Source organism: Rattus rattus, chromosome 14, assembly GCF_011064425.1.
Source record: "Rattus rattus isolate New Zealand chromosome 14, Rrattus_CSIRO_v1, whole genome shotgun sequence".
NCBI classification, from domain to species: Eukaryota; Metazoa; Chordata; class Mammalia; order Rodentia; family Muridae; genus Rattus; species Rattus rattus.
This window is the reverse complement of record NC_046167.1, coordinates 72,847,719-72,867,883: the sequence shown is the minus strand read 5'-3', so window position 1 is coordinate 72,867,883 and position 20,165 is coordinate 72,847,719. Positions and strand designations below refer to the sequence as shown.

General features: G+C 40.0%; 1 protein-coding gene across 1 annotated transcript in view; it reads right to left on the bottom strand.

Moving 5' to 3' along the window:
- The window catches only part of Simc1 (SUMO interacting motifs containing 1), a 46,316-nt gene that overhangs the window by 25,337 nt on the left and 814 nt on the right, over positions 1-20,165 (bottom strand). The window contains exon 2 of the mRNA XM_032919577.1: positions 10-1,193. Coding sequence (XP_032775468.1) covers positions 10-1,193 — 1,184 coding nt within the window. The remainder of the gene's footprint in view (positions 1-9; positions 1,194-20,165) is intronic.

Sequence of the window (20,165 nt, the reverse complement as noted above, 5' to 3'; positions counted from 1 at the left end):
GATGACTGCGTCACACCTCCTGATGACTGCATCACACTTCTTAGTGACTGGGTCACACCTCCTGATGACTGCATCATACATCCTGATGGCTGCATCACACCTCCTGACGATCGGATCACACCTGCTGATGACTGAATCACATTTCTTGATGACTGTGTCATATATCCTGGTAACTGCATCACTTCTGGCGACTGTGGCACATCCCCCAGCAATGGTGGCACATCTTGCAGTGACTGTAGCACATCTTGTAGTGACAGCGGCATGTCTTGCAGTGACCATGGCATGTCTTGTAGTTGTGTCATGTCTTGTGGATATGATACGTTTTGAGGTCGGCCTGGAACATCTTGAGGTAGGCCCAGAGTGTCTTGGGATGGGTATAGGGGGTGTCGAGGATGCCATGGTAAGTCTTGAGGTGTGCTTGGGATATTCTGCTGAGGGCATGGTACATTTTGGGTAGAGCATGGCACTTCTTGAGGTGGTTGAGGCAATGCTTGGAGCTGGCACTGCACAGTCTGTGATGGGCATGACAAGGCTTGAGTTGGGCATGACAAAGTCTGTGATGGACATGACAAAGCTTGTGGTGGGCATGACAGGGCTTGTGGTGGACATGAGGAAGCTCGTGGTGGACATGGTGAACCTCTTAATGGGCATGATAAGGCCTGAAGTGAGCATAGCAAGCCTTGTGATTGGCAAGGCACATCTTGCTGTGGGCATGGCAAAGAGGTCCTCTGATTGCTGCTGCTACTACTGTTATTGCTTGTGGAGGAGAAGGGGCTAACATCTGAAGAGAGCTGTAGGCTTGTCAAGAAGCTGAGGTCACCTTTATATGTGATTGAGCTACAGTTTGGTTCTGGTGGATAAACAGAGTCCTGGCTGATGGATGTAGGGGGTCGAGAACCTTCAAACATGTTTTCCTCCAACAAATCCAAATCTACAGGATCATTGTTAATGATTCTCTGTGCTGCAGGCTGAGTGCCTCTGTCTCCTTGAGCTTCAATCATCTCTTTGCCTGAGAGATTGGTACATGTCTGAAGACTGGGTGGCTCCTTCTGAGAGGAAGCTACAGGTTCTAAAGTCAAATCGAGAGTGGCAATAGGCCTATTTTCTTCCTCACTTCTTGTCAGATCAATCACACAGAGTCCATTCCGATCTTTTGCCCTTGTTCGAGTTTCTCTAGTTAAGTCAATAAAGTCCTGTTAAAGATTGTGAGAAGAGAAGAGTAAGAAGAGAGCCTGGCAACTTTGTTTGCGAAATCTAACACTATAGCTTTTAATAATGAACATTACTTTTTCATTTCACGGATATTTATACATATGTTTGCAGTGCTAGTGATTAAATCCAGGGACTTGTATATGCTGGATAAATGCTCTACATCTGAACTATATCTCCCCCCTTCTATGTATCATCTGTAAGTATTAGTTTATTTTCTTCCTTTTTTTTTTTTTTTTTTTTCCGGGGCTGGGGACTAACTCAGGACCTTGCGCTTCCTAGGCAAGCGCTCTACCACTGAGCCAAATCCCCCAACCCCTAGTTTATTTTCTTTAGTTATTTTGCTAGTGTCAAAGCTGTCAACTTCTATAGATCATAAATCATCCAAATGCTAGATGTGGAAATGCAATGGGATTTTTTCCCCTCTGATTCAAGAAAGACAGGTGAGTAGAAAAAAATTCCACCCTTTTCAAACAGAAAACAACCTTTGCTTGGAAAAGCAAACTCCCAGGATAATTGCAACAGAAGCTAAGTGAGACGGTAAGTTAATATGAGGACTCGGGACTTGGGAGTCCCAAAGATTCTTAGTTTCATTAGAGAAGGCACTCAAGGACAGACATATGAATAGGAACAGGTTTACTAAGAAAATAATTGAAAGTACACTTCTAAAAGGGAAAGAAAAATAGGCAACTTACCTGGATGGTTGAGATTTTAAGGCTGGAGAGAAATCTTCCATTAGTCTTATTTATATTTATGTGTAAATTTTTCTGGAAATTGGGAGGGCATTTTTGGGACTCAGAGTTTCCTAAATATAGTTGGCTAAATATAGAATGTCTACAATCAAACTATTGATCTGATAGGCTGCTACAATGATAAAGAAGCTGATGGGGCTTCCTGGGTCTTGGAATCTCCTGTAGAACATAGCTAACTTCCATTACAGAGCACAACCAAGTGTAATAATAGGATGTTGTACAGTCTGGATCTGGATGAAGCCATAACCATTAGGTTAAGTTTACATCCAATGGGCTGGAGAGATGGCTCAGTAGTTAAGAGAATTGACTACTCTTCTAGAGGACTGGGTTAGACTCCTAGCATCCACAAGGTGGCTCACAAGCTTCTGTGATCCCAACACCAAGGGACTTGATGACATTTTCTGGTCTCCATAGGCATAAGACACATACCTGGTACACAGACACAGTACAGGCAAAACACCCATACATATAAAATAAAATAAATTTATATCCCATCATCTTGTCTCCCTGAGGACACACCTCACTTTTCTGACTTCTTGAATTTCACAATGATACTGCAGGCTGGCATTACCATCCCCATTATATACTTGTGAAATTAGTTTTGAGGGACCACGTTATTTACCTAAGGACTATACAGCTAAGTAGTAGTGGCAGACATTCAACTCCACTGTCTCCCTTCTCAGTTAAGGGCCTTGGGATGTGTAACTTTTTCCAATGTGTAATCAGCGTTATCATCCTTGTGTCTCTGGAACAGGACCTCACTTTGGCGCTCTGGCTGGTGTGGGACTCTATGCATGCAGGCTGGGTTGTTTAACGATCGCAATCATTTGATTTTCCCAATGAAGACTCGGGAGCCAGATGCTGAGGTGAAGGCCTGCTAGCTCAGAGAGGCAGAGAGAGCATCCAGATGACCTTCCTTCACAGCTGACATCCCAAAACAGAGCTCTCCCCCATGCCCTGTCAAAAGCCCTCCCTTCTACTTCCTGTGCATCTCTAAATTTTCTCCTGACTTCCTCTTCATCTTACTTTTTTCCTTTATGTTCACTCCCTGTCAACTGGTTGTTTGCTCCACCTTTCAACCTGTTTAATCCTGTTTACAATAAACAAAAGCTCTTGGATTAAAGGTGTGTGCTAGGGTTGAGACAGACCACAGCTAGAAACACTTTTTTTAAGTTAATAACACAATAGGGGAGGGGTGTTTCACAGTGTGTGTGATCAAATATCCTACAACAGGAGCTGGAGAGATGGCTCAGTGGTTAAGAGCACTGACTGCTCTTTCTGAGGTCCTGAGTTCAAATCCCAGCAACCACATGGTGGCTTACAACCACCTGTAATGGGCATCCGATGCCCTCTTCTGGTGTGTCTGAAGATAGCAACAGTGTATCCACAGACATGAAATAAACAAATCTTTAAAAAAAAAATCTTTGCTTTAATCATAGGTCTACAAAAAACAAACAAAAAACCAAAAAACCTTTAACCTCTTTTTAAAAAATCCTGCAACATTTCTCTCCCTTTTTGTCTAGGGAAAGATTTTAACTCTAACAAAGTAAAACTTTACAATAATGAAGACATTCTGCCAAGCTTTCCGATGTCCAGCTTGATACTGTATTTGTCAGGCCTAGGATTAAGTAATTTGAGTTAAAAGTTCTATAAAATGCTCCCATCAGTCTCCTATGAACTCAGCAATTTCAATGTCCGGAGCAGGTTGTCGTCCAAACTTGATCTTTGGGTGGTGTTTGCCCCCACCTTAGTGGCAATCCTGGCTAGGCCGAATGTAACAGTCAACCCAGAGGTGCCCGCTGTTTGCACTGAACCTGGCAGCAGAGGTGGTAGGGGCAGTTTGCGCAGGGGGTGGTGTTCACAGTCCAGGTAGATTTGCTGTTGCAGGACCCTATCATCTTCTCAGAGACCACAGAGGTTACTGTTACTGGATGGTAGAAAAACATGTTAAACACCATATTCAACAGATCTCTGAACCATTGAGGACTGTGGTCTATAAGTATATCTGACGTACTCGAACTTCATTCCTAGTTCCCTGCTTTAGACTCAAACCTGTGAGCAGTACAGGAAGCTAGAGGTGAAGCTTATTTAGAATTAGTATTCTGTGTGACTGCTAGTATCCTGACAGGAAGTTTATATATCCATGCAAATCTTACAGATTTCCAGATAATCTTTATACCTTAGGAGAAGTTAGAGATCCACATGAGAACCAGAAGGTTGTGAGATTCGCAGCAACAGAGCAGGCTCTGATTCTGTTTCCCTCCGCCCACACCAGGTGGCTCTTCTGACACGAGACAGAGATTTTGGGTTTCCCGTTAGCAAGTGTGTGTGGGCGTAGAGAAGGAGAGAGCCACACTCCAACCCCAAAGCCGGCTTTAATTTTTAATTGAATTGGGACCACGTAAAGAGCATTTGCCACTCTGTAGTCTGTAGAGGGCAGCAGAGATGAGCTGGGGGTGGGTGATACTACTTGGCCAATTTAATTTACTCTTTTTCTTGAGACGTTTTTTCTTGATGATCTGTCCTCTTTCTTTAGGTGTTTCACTTGTCCAGTGGTCTCTAGATTCCTAGTTGAATGTTTCTATTCTCCTGGAAAGATAAAAGCAAACCCTGTCTCAGGCTAACTCTAGGGGGTTCTTTTTTTACAGGTTATACTTTTCCTAGGGCAAAATGTATTTTTGGCAAGAGTAAAAATACTACCTTACAATTGAAATAAAAAAAAATCTTTTTAATTTAAATCACTGTAATTCTTATGTGCCTGTTTCTGCCTCCCAAGTGTTGGGATTTAAGGATTAAATCAGCCACTACCTGGCTGTGGGTTGCTTATACTAGTTATTCTCATGGGGTTGTCCTGGTTTCATTTGGTTCCCCATTTCCCCTTATTTTTTAGTGTTAGGGGTAAACTTTCAAGGTTTTCAAATGTGTAATCTATCATTCTTGCTAATTTATTCTGAATTTGTTCCCTGGAAAATTTTAATATTCTAGTCTTAATTAAACATGATGCCAATTTGTTCACGATTTCATTATTTTCTGACATTTTGTTTATATTGCCTGCATGAGCTATAATATTTGAGGTCTTTGCCAAGTGTTGCTATGCTTTTCCATTTTCATCCATGCCTCCTATGGCCAGGTATCTTTGCTGTGGTTTTCCATTTGGATGACCATATAGGTAGACCATGCAGATGCACCATGAATTGGAGAAGACAGAGATTTTTCTTTTCCTTTCCTAGTTGTTTGTCTTATAGTCAATACTGCTGTGTCAATTTTATGGTTTCTCTTCAGTATTGGCAACTCCATCTCCTGGTCTATATAGACTGTCGCTTTCTATTAATTTTGGTTCCATGGGTGGTTAATGAGCCATCAGTAAACCATGCATTAGCCAAATGTTGTGACCATTCTGGTGGCCCCCACAGTTCATAGGTGTCTCTTTCAGGGTAGGAGTAAGAGGCTTAGGGATGGGGAGTACAGGCAGCTGAGCTATTTCCTCCATGTAAAAAGGCACAGACCCCTTTGCTACTATATCCTGGTCACGAAGGAATTCAGATAGGTACCAGTTCCACTGTAATATCTTACTTCCATGACTAAGTCTGAAGGACTCTGCCTTCGAATGGATCCAACCCATCATTGGAAGGGGTGCTCTTATGACAAAGTCATTGACAGTGACTGAGTATCTCCTTGACTCATTAAATGTCCAGGTTCTTTCTTTCTTTTTTTTTTTTTAAGATTTATGTATTTATTTTATGTATATGAGTACACTATATCCATTTTCAGACACACCAGAAGAGGGCATCGGATCCCATTACAGATGGTTGTGAGCCACCATGTGGTTGCTGGGAATTGAACTCAGGACCTCTGGAAGAGCAGTTGGTGCTCTTAACCGCTGAGCCATCTCTCTAGCCCCATCCAGGTTGTTTCTTAAAGAAACATATGGGGGTTGGGGATTTAGCTCAGCGGTAGAGCGCTTGCCTAGCAAGCGCAAGGCCCTGGGTTCGGTCCCCAGCTCCGAAAAAAAGAAAAGGAAAAACAAAAAAAAAAAAAAAAAGAAATATATGTTCACCATATAGAGAAAACATCTGCAATAGAAGCAGACAGGCAAGTGTTGGTGAACTCCTTTTTGCCTTATGAAGAGTACCCAATCGACAATTCACCAATAAATATGATATCCATAATTAGGGTTTCATCTGGTTCTATATTGGTTGGGCTACATGCACAGAGATGAGCTTACTTGCAGTTGCAAAAGCTGCTCGTTGCTCCTGTCCTCACTGGAAATTAGCTGCTTTTCTAGCAACCCTGTAGAGGACTTCAGTAAGAATCTGTAGACATGGTGTCTGTTTTCTCCAATGTGTGAACATAGCAAACATACCACTTAGGAGTTGGATCTGAGCTTTGTCCCTCAGTGGTGGGATTAAATAAAGGTATGCATCACCACTGCCTTGTTCTCTGTAGCTCTAGAATTTAGAAAATAATTTGTTTCTAGAGATCTAACTGTCTTTATAGGGATTAAAGGTATGGGCAACCACTGCCCTGCACAAATATTTCATCTCCAAATCACTCAAACTCTTAGAAATTTAGAAAACAATTGCAGTAACCCTTTGAATTTACTTAAAATGTTTTAAATCTCTTAACTGTGGTTTTAATATCAAACAACAAAAATGCCCTTTTTATTTAAGAAGAAAATTTAAAAGCAGATGTCCAAAATGGTGTGGACCATGTGGCAATCTACAATCTAACCTACTAACATGAAATTAAGACATGTGGTTTAAGAAAGGCCATTTTTCATTTCATGCCAGTAAGGCAAGAATGCCTCTTGTAAATTATTATTTATTTTTCATGCCAGATCAAATAAAAGGCATTTTTAATCCTTGTAAGTTAGGCTGGACTGAATGACCAAGCTATCTGATGAATTATCACCTCTCCTTATTGAGGAGACGTCTCCTGTTCAAATCTAATCTTTAGTAAATCTTGATGGTATCCACAACTTTTCTTCTCCTGTAGAAACAAAGACAAAACCTCTTCCTCAACATAAGACATAACCCAGTTTCCATTCTGAAGTCAACACATCTTTGAAACCTACAGACTGATTTGATTGAGCAGTTTCATCTACTGTCCAATGTCTCGCCAAAGCTGTTGTTCCTTTCTCATTAGCATTTACAAATTTTAGAGTTAATAAAGCACTATGTAATCTGTCTCTGGAGGTCTTTATTGCCCCTTTCTGTTTATTAAGTATATCTTTTTTTTTTTTTTTGATTCTTTTTTTTTTTTCCGGAGCTGGGGACCGAACCCAGGGCCTTGCGCTTCCTAGGCAAGCGCTCTACCACTGAGCTAAATCCCCAGCCCCTTAAGTATATCTTTTAAAGTGCAATTAATCTTTCTATAATTGCTTGTCCTGTAGGATCATATGGAATGCTTGTAATATGCTTTATGTTGTAATATACAAAACCAAAAGCCATTTCATTTTACTAGAGACATATGCTGGAGCATTCCCCATCCTAACTTGTAAGGTATTCCCATAATGCTCATAACTTCTAATAAATGTGTAATTACAGAACCAGCCTTTTCAGAATGTAAAGCAGTTGTCCACTGAAATCCTGAACATGTCTGCATGGCATGGTGCACATACTTTAATTTTCCAAAGTCTGCCAAATAAAACACATCCATTTGCCAAATTTCATTTCTTTGTGATCTTTTGGGTTACTTCCTGCAGGTAATGGAGTTTGGTTATACAAAGAACAAGTATAATTTCCTTGACTTGTTGCCAAAGTGACAGAAAAATCTTTATTTAAACCTTTGCTGTTAAAATAGTGTTTCTTATGAAAGTCTGAGGCTTTTAGCACATTTCCTATTAATAGTGGATCAATTTCTTCATTACCTTGTGCTAGAAGACTTAGATTTGAATGGGATCTGATATGTGATATATACAATGGATGGTTCTATTTCTGATTACTTATAGTTGAATAAATATCGAAGTTAATTCTGAATTATCTGGAACATGTTTAGTGGTTTCAATATGTAAAACAAACTCTTTCTGCATACTCAGAGTCAGTAATTATATTAAGAGTCAGGAAAACCTAATAATATCACAAGAATGGCATAGCTCTGATTTTTTTTAACTGAATCATAAGGGCCCTGAGACAATTTATGTATTTTTCCTGACTTATAACCTACCATTCCTGATTTATTCGCATCAGTATAGATGGTAGGGGCTCCAGAAATTTGTGTCCCTTTTACTATATGAGGGAGAACCCAATACATTCTTTTTATAAACTGAAGTCTCCTGTTTGGGGGATATTTGTTGTTAATCTCTTCTAAAAGTCACTGCAAGCTCTTTACCAATGCTCATTTTCTGCCCATAGTGAAGTCATTTCAGCATCAGTAAAAGGTACTATAATTTCTGCTGGGTCTATAGCTCATAATTGAGAAAGTCTCATTTTTCCTTTCAGAATCAATTCAGAAACCTTTTCTACACAAAAACCTTTTCTTTAATTTTTCACTGTTTGTGTGCTAAAAATACCCATTCTAAAATACTATCTTCTTTCTACATAAGATAAAACTTCCTGTAAAAGGATGAGTAGAGGGCGAAATAACCAAAATACAATCCAGCTTTGGATTAAAACAGTACACATGTGCATTCTATAATTTCTTTTCCTCCAAAGCCAATTCTCACTTAGCCTCAGCTGATAATTTTCTTGGACTATTTAAGTCTGTTAGTACCTAGGTAAACTATTAAGGTTTAGGTAGAATGTTAAGGCCTAGGTAACAGTTACCTGGCTAGCCTGCCATGATAAGGAAACTTTCTCATGTGTTTCTGCTATTACTAAGAAATTTTCTAATGCCAAGATCGATTACATATTCTGTTATGTATGCCCTTGGAAACCAATCATGATAGAAGTCAGTAGAACTCTTTTGTATAGTTACTCACAATAAGCTTGGACATGAACCAACCACCCACCACACTTTTTTCACCTGTGTATAAGCTTTTACGGTATAAGCTGCCCCTGGGATGGACATCAACATAAGAGAAACACCTGCACCAATATAAGAGACAATTTGAAATAAGACTTCCATTTTGAGTTGTGGTCAAATAAAGTTTAAGTTCCCAAGACCTCCCTAGAACAAATATCCTGGTTGAAAAGTTAAGACATGAATGTTAGGCAAAACAAGTCCCTCCTGGTAGACAAGTTAAGGCAAGGCAAGTCCTGCCATAGTTGAATACCCCAACCAATGGAAACAGGATAAGTGTTCAACAAAGACATGTTCCTAAGGAAATCCCCTATCCCTAAATCCTGATTGGTGGGAACAACTTGGCACAGATGTTTGTGAATTTTGGGTTTAAAAATCCTGTAGGATCCTAATTTGAGTCTTGAATCTAGACCATGTCCCTGGACTGATTTGACCAGGGGCATATGATCAATAAACTATCTCTATCTGACTGAGATTGGTGTTCATGTGGTTTGTAAGGTGATTTCTCCCTAAAAGTCCTTATCATGTTCTAAGGTTTGAAATAAATTTACTTAGCTCTTGAGTAGTTAATCCAATCATGGGTCATAACAGTTAATATCTCCCAGCAATTTTTGAAAATCATTAAGAGTTTGAAATTGATCACTCCTGATTTTTACTTCCTGCAGTTGAATTTTCTGAAACCTATCTCACATCCTAGATAATTAACAGAATCTCCTTTTTTGAGAAGCAATTTGTAATCCCCAGCAAAGCAAAATACTCTTTAAAAAATGACCTCAGATTCTTTAAAAAAAAAAAAGATTTATTTATTTTATGTATGTGAGAACACTGTTACTATCTTCAGACACACCAGAAGAAGACATCAGATCCCATTACAGATGGTTGTGAGTCATCATGTGGTTGCTGGGAACTGAACTTAGGACCTCTGGAAGAGCAGTCAGTGCTCTTAACCACTGAGCCATCTCTCCAGCCCACAAAATACTCGTTACTTCATCAATTTTTTTTCCTAAGTATCTGCAGCTGAATCAGCCAGTAAGATATCATCCATATAATAGTAAATTTTAGATTGAGGAGACTGTTTACTACTTATTTCTAATGGCTGCTGTACAAAATATTGGCACAAGGTAGGACTGTTTAAGATTCCTTGTGGTAAGACTTTGCACTTCTCTTTAATAGACAACTATTATAAGTTGGTACTGAGAAAGCAGCCTTTCCCTATCATGCTCATGCAAAGGGATTATGAAAAAGTAATCTTTTAAATCAATTATTATCAAAGGCCATAGACACAGAAGGCAATGGAATTCCAGGTTGTAAAGAGCCCATTGGCTGAATCATCATAATTATCTTAATATCCTCCATTTTCCTGATTTCTTTTTTTATAATAAATGCAGGGGGATTCCATGGCTGGTAGATTCTTCGTATGTTGAGCACTCAGCTGCTCCTGTACCAGTTGTTCTAGTACCTGTAATTTTTTTCACGTCAAATGCCAATATCCCACCCACACACGTTTAGCCTTTTTATAGGTAGGGCAGTTGGTACCTTTGAAAGACCAATACTTGTCATGTCCTGTTTATGAACACCTGGAGAGTCTATGACTGTTCTTGATAATACCTCTTAATATTTTTCTCAGAAGCGTTCTTTACTTTATGGCTTGTTTCTGAGATTGGGGGAATGCTAATCTGTGCTTTGCATTGCTGCAACAAATCAGGTCCCCATAGATTCATGACTATATTAGCTTTAAATTTCCTATTTGTCGTTCTGGCCCTATAAATTTGACTCATCTTGTACTTTGTTTTACCTAAGATAAAGTTCTAATCTCTAGAAGCTGAATATTTACCTCCTGAAAAGGCCAATCTAGATGCCAAAATTTTGGTCAAATTATTGTTACATCTGCTTTTGTGTCTACTAAACCTTCTATTTCAATGTCATTTGTTTGTATTTTTAGCTTTGGTCTCTGATCATTTATAGTAGTTTGTAAATTAGTTAATTAGTTAATTAGTTTTCTGCTCTCTCCAGAATTTTTTGTTTTATTGCCTGAAGCTGTTCTGTCCTTGACTAGACCAGAGAAGTGTAGTTTTTAGCAACAAGCATTAAATGTTTTAATTGCTCTATGGATGAGTTTCTCCAATGCTGACGGGGAATGATTGAATCCAATTCGATATTGGGTTTGCAGACTCCATACAGTGACAACGGATTACCTTGCCTTTTCCTTGTTGATCTGCATTCATTAGTCCAATGCCAGCCTTGGCCATACCTTTCGCATACTCCAGAAGGCTGGGGCCTTCTTTTTGTATTAGCTCTAGAAAAAAACATTGTTTCTAGAAATGCTTTGGCTACAATCCCTCTTCAAATGACCTTTGAGACACAATTAAGACATCTGACATTTTGATGTTTCTTAACACTTTTAGAAATTACTTCTCCTATCAGAGTAGCATCATAAATGTGAGATCCAATATCAGCCATATTTCTAGTCTGTTAATCTATTGGTGCTGACCTTGCCTTTAAAGGTCTAATCACCCTTTTGCATTCCGAATTAGCATTTTCAAAAGCAAAACATTTAATTAATATTTGCCTGGCCTCTGAATCTGATACCATTCTATTTACAGTTGCAGTCAGTCTTCCTAAAAACTCAGTACAGGCTTCTTTGGAGTCTTATATATTAATAAATAACTCAGATCTCTTTCTGACTTTTCGACCTTGCCCCAAGCATTTAGAACTGCCACAGGACATAGTGCCAGGGTGCGGTTATCAAATTCAAGCTGCCTTTGTAACTCAGCATGCTAACCTTCACCGAGCAACTGGTCTTGGGAAAAATTAGTACCTCGAGCCCTATCTTGTTGTTCTGTGGTCCTAGCTTTCTCTTTTTACCAGGTTTGCCATTTTAACTGAGGACCAATTCTGTTCTGAGTGGGCCATGAATAGAACATCTGCCTCACATGGGGTAAATGCATACCATATGAAACTACTGCTTCCTTAAATCTTGTTTGAATAGATTGTCTATAGGAATCCATTTAACTTCTTCATAACTTTGGGGGTGCCTATTGTCTCCTGGTAGGTCTTGTATAGTTACTGGATAAACTAAGGTTTTTTTTTTTTTTTTGTTTTTTTTTTCTGAGCTGGGGGGCCGAACCCGGGCCTTGTGCTTTCCCTGGTAAGCGCTCTACCACTGAGCTTAAATCCCCAGCCCCTAAGGTTGGGTTTTTAACAACCTTGGGTTACCCCTCTTTAGTTTTAATGTGGCGACATGGTAGGTCCTTGTCTAGATTCCTCTGTCTGTGCATGAGTGTTTTTCTTATTGTCATTTATAAGACTTTCTCAGGCTTGAATTTTATCAGTCCACTTTTCATATTTAACATAAAAACTATGGCTATTCAGGGTAGACTGCTGACCACACAATAGTAATTATACTCAGCATTTGTCAATCTCAGTTCAGTCATTTATATTCCATTTTCTGCTCTATTTTTAAGCATCTAAAGTCTACTATACAGGGTCCTAGCACCTTGTATTATTTCCCAGCCTTAATTCTCTCCTTGAGGACTTCCCAGGTGACTTACCAAATCTGATGGCTTCTCAGCTTGTCTGCAGCTGGTGTGATTTCTTTGTCCTTATGGTCGTGCCATGCATTGGAGTGCCAAATGTTTTTAACAAAATCTCAATCATTTGATTTTCCCAATGAAGACTCGGGAGTCAGATGCTGAGGTGGAGGCCTGCTAGCTCAGAGAGGTAGAGAGAGCATCCAGATGACCTTCCTCCATAACCGATGTCCCAAAACAAAGCTCTCCTTCTTCATGCCCTCTCAAAAATCCTCAAATTGAATATCCCTCCCTTCTACTTCTTGTGAATCTTTTTATTCTTTTTATCTGTCCTCCTGACTTCCTTTTATTTTTCCTATTTTTTTCCTATGTTCACTCTCTGACAGCTGGCTGCTTGGCCAGAGTTGACTTTATTTAATCTTGTTTACAATAAACCAAAAGCTCTTGGATTAAAGGTGCGAGCTAGAGTTGAGCCATATCATAACCAGAAACAGGTTTTTTTTCCCTAGTAAATAATACACTCTCAGGGATCACACTGTGATCCAAGTTTTGACTCTGTCTCCTGAATTCAGAGATTATAGGCATGCACCACTACACCTGGATATAATCAGCCTTAAAAAAAGATTGATGCTATAACAATGTTGGAGTCCAGGAGTCACCTCACAAACTATATGAACACTGATCTCGGTAGACAGGGATAATTTATTGAGCATTTGCCCCAGGACTGATCAACCAGACTTGGGAGCTGAACTGTGATAATGAGTTTGGTGCCAAGTTATTTCACCAATCAAACTGTGATAATGAGTTTGGTGCCAAGTTATTTCACCAATCAGGATTTAGGGATAGAGGACCTCCTTAGGAACATGTCCTTGTTGTACACTTTTCCTGCTCCCACCGGTTGGGGTATTCAACTGTGGTAGGAGACTTGACACATTTATGTCTTAATTGTCTACAAGGATGTCAATTATATGTCTCTTTCTCATAATAGTTCCCAGGGAGGTCTTGGGAACTTAAACGTTACTTGACCACTATTTTAAATAGGTGCAGGTGTCACTTATGTCGCAGTCCATCCCAGGGGCAACTTATAAAGGCAAATACCATTTGCTGGATGGGTTGGCTCAGGTCCAAGCTTATTGTGGCTCTCTATAGAAAGCTGCTCTGACTTCTGTTGTGATTGCCTTCCAAGAACACCAAAGCACAGAACAACCTAATAGCAGTAACAGTATATGAGAAATGTTCCTTATTATATTAGTAGTAACCGCACAAAATGGCAGGCTACACAGGTAACAGTTACACAGGCCTTAATATTTCACCTATGGCTTAACATTCCATGTAGGCCTTAAGACAATAAGGGGTAGAGAAACAACAGTCTGAGTTTGAACTAATGGAAACCACTAATTCTTGTTCTCATTCCTCAGCAGGTTGGTCAAACAGGAAAGCTTGATGATGTCATCCAGGGGCACTGTCACCAACCTTTGTGCCGTGAGCCTGGAATAACACTGTGGTGGTCTCAGTGTGTCTTCTCACCTGCCTGGGTACCAGCACTACTGGCACATTGCGGTCTGGAAGTGGTGTCGCACCATAACCAGCATGCTAGTTCTCTCTCTTTTAAACTGTATGACTGGTCTTTATTTAGCATGATAAGTGTTTTGCTAGACTTTTGTACATAGCCTTCTACTTTGTTCTGGTTTGCCTTGGTGGTCATGAACTGCTTTCTTCATCCTCCCTGTTCCTCATTGGTAACCCTTCTTCCTTCTAAATAGTCCCTTCTGCTTTTGTGCTGTTTCTCTTAATAGATGTCAAGGTCACCACTGTCAACAGATTCAAATATGTGGAGTTCTGAATGGGTCAAGTGAAAATCTGGTATGTACACTTAGTTCTAGGGTAGGAACTGTTTGGCAAAGTTGGAAGCCTCAGTTTCTAGGGAGGAGACAGACAATATCAGTGCCTTTGAGGATACTCAACAGCCAGGTGAACATGCAGAGCTCAAAGTCTACTTCCGCACTTGATTTAACTCCTCTCACACAGCCAACTGCTAAAACACAACGTTACCAGGTTGAGGGCATAGCTAAGTGGTAAGAGTAATTGCCTAGCTTGCAAAAGGCCGTGGGTTCAATCCCCCCCACCCCCTGATACACATAAACGCACATACACATTACCATTCCAACCTCCAATTTCAACCATCATCAGCTTGACACAAGTGCCAGGATTAAGGTCAAATGCCGTACCAGGAATCATGGAGTTCTTCATCAGGAGCCTGGTACTACTCACTGGCCTGTCTATCCCTACACGGTGCCAAGGTTCTTGAGACCTTTTTATGTCTGCTTCTGCTCTTTTTTTTTTTTTTTTTTTTTTGGTTTTTTTTTTCGGAGCTGGGACTGAACCCAGGGCCTTTGCGCAGATCTAGGCAAGATGGCTCTACCACCGAGCTAGATCCCCAACCCCTGCTTCTGCTCTTTTACCTGCAGTTGATTATAATCGCCTTTTGATTTTCTAACTTTCTCTTTTGAATTCCTCTTGCTTTTCTAGGCACAGATATTTTAATTACATTTTCAGTGGCTGATCTTGGGATTATAGTCTAGAAATTCAGTATGTGCTACTATGCTTAGGAAAAAAAAAGGATTACTTAGTATAAAAATATAGGAACCTTAAAAAAATACTGTTTACCTTGTTCCTCACCCATTTTTTGTGAGTTATAAACACTGATAAACTAATTTAAACCCGTATAAGCGTGAGCTCCTCGGTTTTTCACTCTGTAGTTGGCGTGGAGGTCCTTGTGCTCATGGATGCAGCAGGGAATCTGGACTGTTAAGCACAGAAGACAGTTCCTTCACAGGAAGGAAGGCAAACCTGCTTTCCGCCGGGAAGGCTGGAGTGGATGAGCTTTCTAGCCTGGTCACCTTTACACGATCTATGTGGCCAAGGACTTTCCACTACTGGACCTTCCTCCAGATCCTTCTCATGAACACAAGCCATTTCTCAGTCAATCTACAGAGTCTATCTCTATGGGAGGTACCACATGTGTCTGTCTGATCTCTATTTAGTTTACTTTGTTCCTCAAAGAGAATCAGAAATGCTTGGTTGTGCACTCAGGATTCAGATAGTCATCACAAGAATGGTTTTCACCAGACTGTGCTGTGCTTAAATAAACCACGTGGGGTCAGACTCTGAAGTTTGAGTCAACACTGGCTACTGAGTCATGTTACAGTGAACTGACTTCTTGCCCCCCACAGCTTGTCACTCTGCTACCCATGAAGGTCACTGAGGCCCCCATTACCCTACTTCTGTTCATTTTTTTTTGTTTGTTTGTTTTTTTGAGGCAGGTTTTATAGCCAAAGCTAGCCTCAAGTTTGTGGCAATCCTGTTTCACTCCTCTGCAATAAATAGATATTTATTACTACATTTTTCAAGCAAGTTATTGTTAAAGAAACTATTTCTTTTCTCTTCTTTCTTTCTAATGTGTATTGATGTTTTGCCTGCATTCATGTCCATGTGAGGGTGTCAAATCCCCTGGAACTAAAATTACAGACAGTTGTGAGCTGCCATGTGGATGCTGGGAATTGAACCTGGGTCTTCTGGAAAAGCAGTCAGTGCTCTTAACTGTTGAGCCTTTTCTCTAGTCCTTTTCTTCTTCTTCTTAAAAAAAATATATGTGTATATATAGATATACATATATATGTATATATTTTAAAGGGGCACTGTCACCTATATATATATATATATTTATATATATATATATACACACACACATATACACACACACATACACACACACACGTGTGTGTGTATGTGTGTGTGTGTGTATTTTTTTCATGTGTATGGGTGTTTTGTCAGCATGTGTGTCCTGGTGCCCTCAGATTCCCTAGAATTGGGGTTACAGATGGTAGTGAGCTGCCATGTGTGTGATAGAAATTGAACTCAGGTCCACTGGAAAAACAGTGCTCTTAATTACAGAGCCTTTTCTCCAGCCCCTATTTCTTAAAGTGTTAGCATTTAAGCATATATTTAGAATTTCTGGTGCCCTTCATTTCTTTGTGGAAATATATATTTCTCCTTGATGTTGTTTCTTTCCAGCCTTGTATCTTGTAGTGCAGGAGTACTAGGGAAAGTTCAGTTTATTTTTATTTAGTTTTTTAAAGATTCATTTATTTATTATATATAAGTACACTGTAGCTGTCTTCAGACACACCAGAAGAGGGTACCGGATCCCATTAGAGATGGTTGTGAGCCACCGTGTGGGTGCTGGGAATTGAACTCAGGATTTCTGGAAGAGCAGTCAGTGCAGCCCCTATTCCTGTTCTTTTAAGACTCCATTTTAAATACTTTGGATTGCTTCATAGTACCCTATATAATTATGTAGTTACTGAGTTTTACTTAATCTCCCTGCCCACTGATTGTGACTTGGTGACTTATATTGATCTGTTTTGTTTGCTCTGTCACTGTTTTCCAATTTTCTGATGAGCTCATTTGGTATATTGAAAAAAAAACGAAAAGACCAGGAAAAATAAATTGTGGAGTCAGGTGGTAGGGGTGCACACCTTTAATTCAGGCACTCAGGAGGCAGAGGCAGGAGGATTTCTGTGAGTTTCAGGCTAGCCTGGTCTACAAGGGAGTTCCAGAACAGCCAGGACTGTTATACAGAGAAACCCTGACTCAAAAACAAACAAACACCACACAATTTAGTTACTGGCATATCTTCACCTCTCCTCCGAATCCAGTCCTCCAGCCTCATGCCCAGATGAGATAATTGTACCTGATGTGCGTGCTCTGCCCCATTCCCCATCCCCTGTGGATCACAGATTTCCCTCCCACCATTCTGTGCTTTACCCAAGCCCCCACCTCTAGCAGGCATTCCCTGGAAACCTGTAGCCATCTCCACCCAGGGAAGCAGTCCCCAACTCTGGCAGATATTAGAAGATATTAGAGGGTGGAACCATCTCCCATGCTCATGGGTCAGTAGGATTAACACCAAACATAATCTACAGATTCAGCACAGTTCCCACCAAAACCTAACACAATTCTTGAAAGGCCGATCCTCAACTTTGTATGGAAAAAAACCCCAAAACAACCCAGGATAGCTAAAATAATCCCAAACAATTAAAGGACTGCTGGAGGTCTCACTCCTCCCAATTTCAACTTGTGCTATAGAGCTATAGTACTAAGAACCACAGTGCACAGGCACAAAAATAGACACAGGGTGGTCAATGGAATGGAACTGAAGACCCAGACGTAAGTCCATGCTCCTAAGGACACCTGAATTTTGATAAAGAATCTAGAAGTACATACTAGAAAAAAGACATCTTCAACACATGGTGCTGTCAAACTGGACAACTACATGTAAAAGAATGCAGGGACGACTACATGTAGAGACTAACATATAGAAGAATGCAAATAGATCTATTCCCATTTATCAGCTTGCACAAAAGTCAACTCCAAATGGATCAAAGATCTCAACATAAAAACCAGATGTACTGAATTTGATAGAAGAGAAAGTGGGGGAACAGCCTTGAATTTCTTGGCACAGGACAAGACTTTTTGAACAGAACACTGTTAGTGCAGGCACTATGATCAATAATTAATAAATTAGAACCAAGAGGCTTCTTCATGGCAAAGGACTCAGTCATTCAGGAAAAAAAAGTTGTTGTTTTTTTTTTTTTTTTGAGACAGGGTTTCTCTGTGTATTCCTGGCTGTCCTGGAACTCTTTCTGTACAACAGGCTGGCCTTGAACTTAGAGAGCCGACTGCCTCTGCTTCCAATCACTGGAATAAAAGGTGTGCGCCACCACCTCCTGGCAGGAGAAGATTTTTTAACAACTACATATCTGATAGAAGTCTACTATCCACAATATATTAAACAAAAATACTAAAAAACAAAACAAAACAAAAAAAACCCTGAAAAACCAAAAACCAACCAACCAACCAAAAAACTATCAAGAAAACAACCCAGGGGCTGGAGAGATATCTCAGTGGTTAAGAGCACTGATGGATCTTCCAAAGGTCCTGAGTTCAAGTCCCAGCATCCACATGGCTCACAACCATCTGTAATGGAATTGATGCCCTCTTCTGGTGTATCTGAAGACAGCTACAGTGTATGCATACATAAAATAATTACATTTTTTAAAAAATATTTTTAAAAGAAAGAAAGAAACAACCCAATTAAAATCTGGGGTAGCACATACTCCATTGTAATGACCTTACTTTGCAGACAGTCCCATCAGTCTTCAATAGCAAGAACAAACTGGCACAGCTGAATAATTTTTTTTAATGTCAGAACATGAAATTGATAAGTTACCACGTGCCAGGATACTTAATATATAAATGGAACACCAATATCAATAAGGTAGTCTATAATCTAAATATGCTAGAGGTGTTTAATTTAAACACCTAAATTATTAAGAGATTTTTATAAGATTCTAATCTCATAGTTGGGGATACGTCTCAGTTTGTATATAATGCCTGTCTAAGACTTGAGACCCTACATTTGATCCCCAGCACCCCGTACAGTTGTCTCAATACCCGGAAGGTGAAAGCGGAATCAGAATCAAGGTCATCCTTAGCTACATAGCAAATCTGAGGCTAGCCTGAACTACAGAAGACCCGGCCCAAAAAAAAAAAAAAAAAAAAAAAGCTAGTACAACCCCATTAGAAAATATATATAGATATTTTTCTATAGTAATACACACATACACACACACTGTAGCTCTCCAGACAGTGGAAATGGGAAAGTTATTGCTTATTACCCTAAATTTTCTTTATCTCTATTTAAAATTACATTCATAATCCAAGGTGGTGAAAGGTCACTTTTCCAAAGATGTTTGTGGACCTGAAGAAGAACATGGTTTCCTTTCGGAGTGAAGTAAACGATTGATTAGCTATGGTGGTTGTAGGATGGATGAATTATACCACAGTAAAGGTACTGTTAAAAGACAAACTAGCATAAAGGTATATTTACAAGCTAGATAGTACAAAAAGGCAAAATTAGGTTCCTCTCCTAAGAGGAAACTTAAAAGAGGAACTAGCGCCTGCTAGTTTTACATCAAATTGTAACAAGCTACAGCGATCTGAGAGAAATGAACCTTAATTGAGAATCTATGTCCTAAGATCCAGCTGTAAACACGCCTGTAGGGCATTTCCTTAACTAGCGACTGCTGTGGGAAGGCCCAGCCTACTGTGGGTGGGGCCACCCCAGGCTAGTGGTCCTGGTTTCTGTGAGAAAGCAGGATGAGCAAGCCAGAGGTAGCAAGACAGTAAGCATCACTTATCCACGGCCTCTGCACAGCCTCTGCCTCCAAGTTCCTGCCCTGCTTGAGTTCTTGTTCTGACTTCTATAGTATGAACATCGAACTGTAAGCTAAATAAACCATTTCTTCTCCAAGTTGCTTTGGGTCATGGCGTTTCATCACAGCAATAGTAATCCTAAAACACCTACCTTTGGTGTAGGAGGACCCTGCAACTTCCCAAAGGCAACCTAAAAGGAATGAGCACTCAAAAAGTGATTTGCATGCTTATGGAGTAGCTGACCTTGATTTAGGTCATATATTAGGAAGATCAGAGACCGATCCCTGGACTAATCGAAGCCACAGCATCTGGATCATGGTAGGGGCTCACTAAATTTCTGTGGAGAGTTCTAGAAAGGCGGAGACCACAGATATTTTTATTCCACCACTTCAGGAGCAAGGATAAAGAGAACCTGGAGGAAAAACAAAGGTGCGAG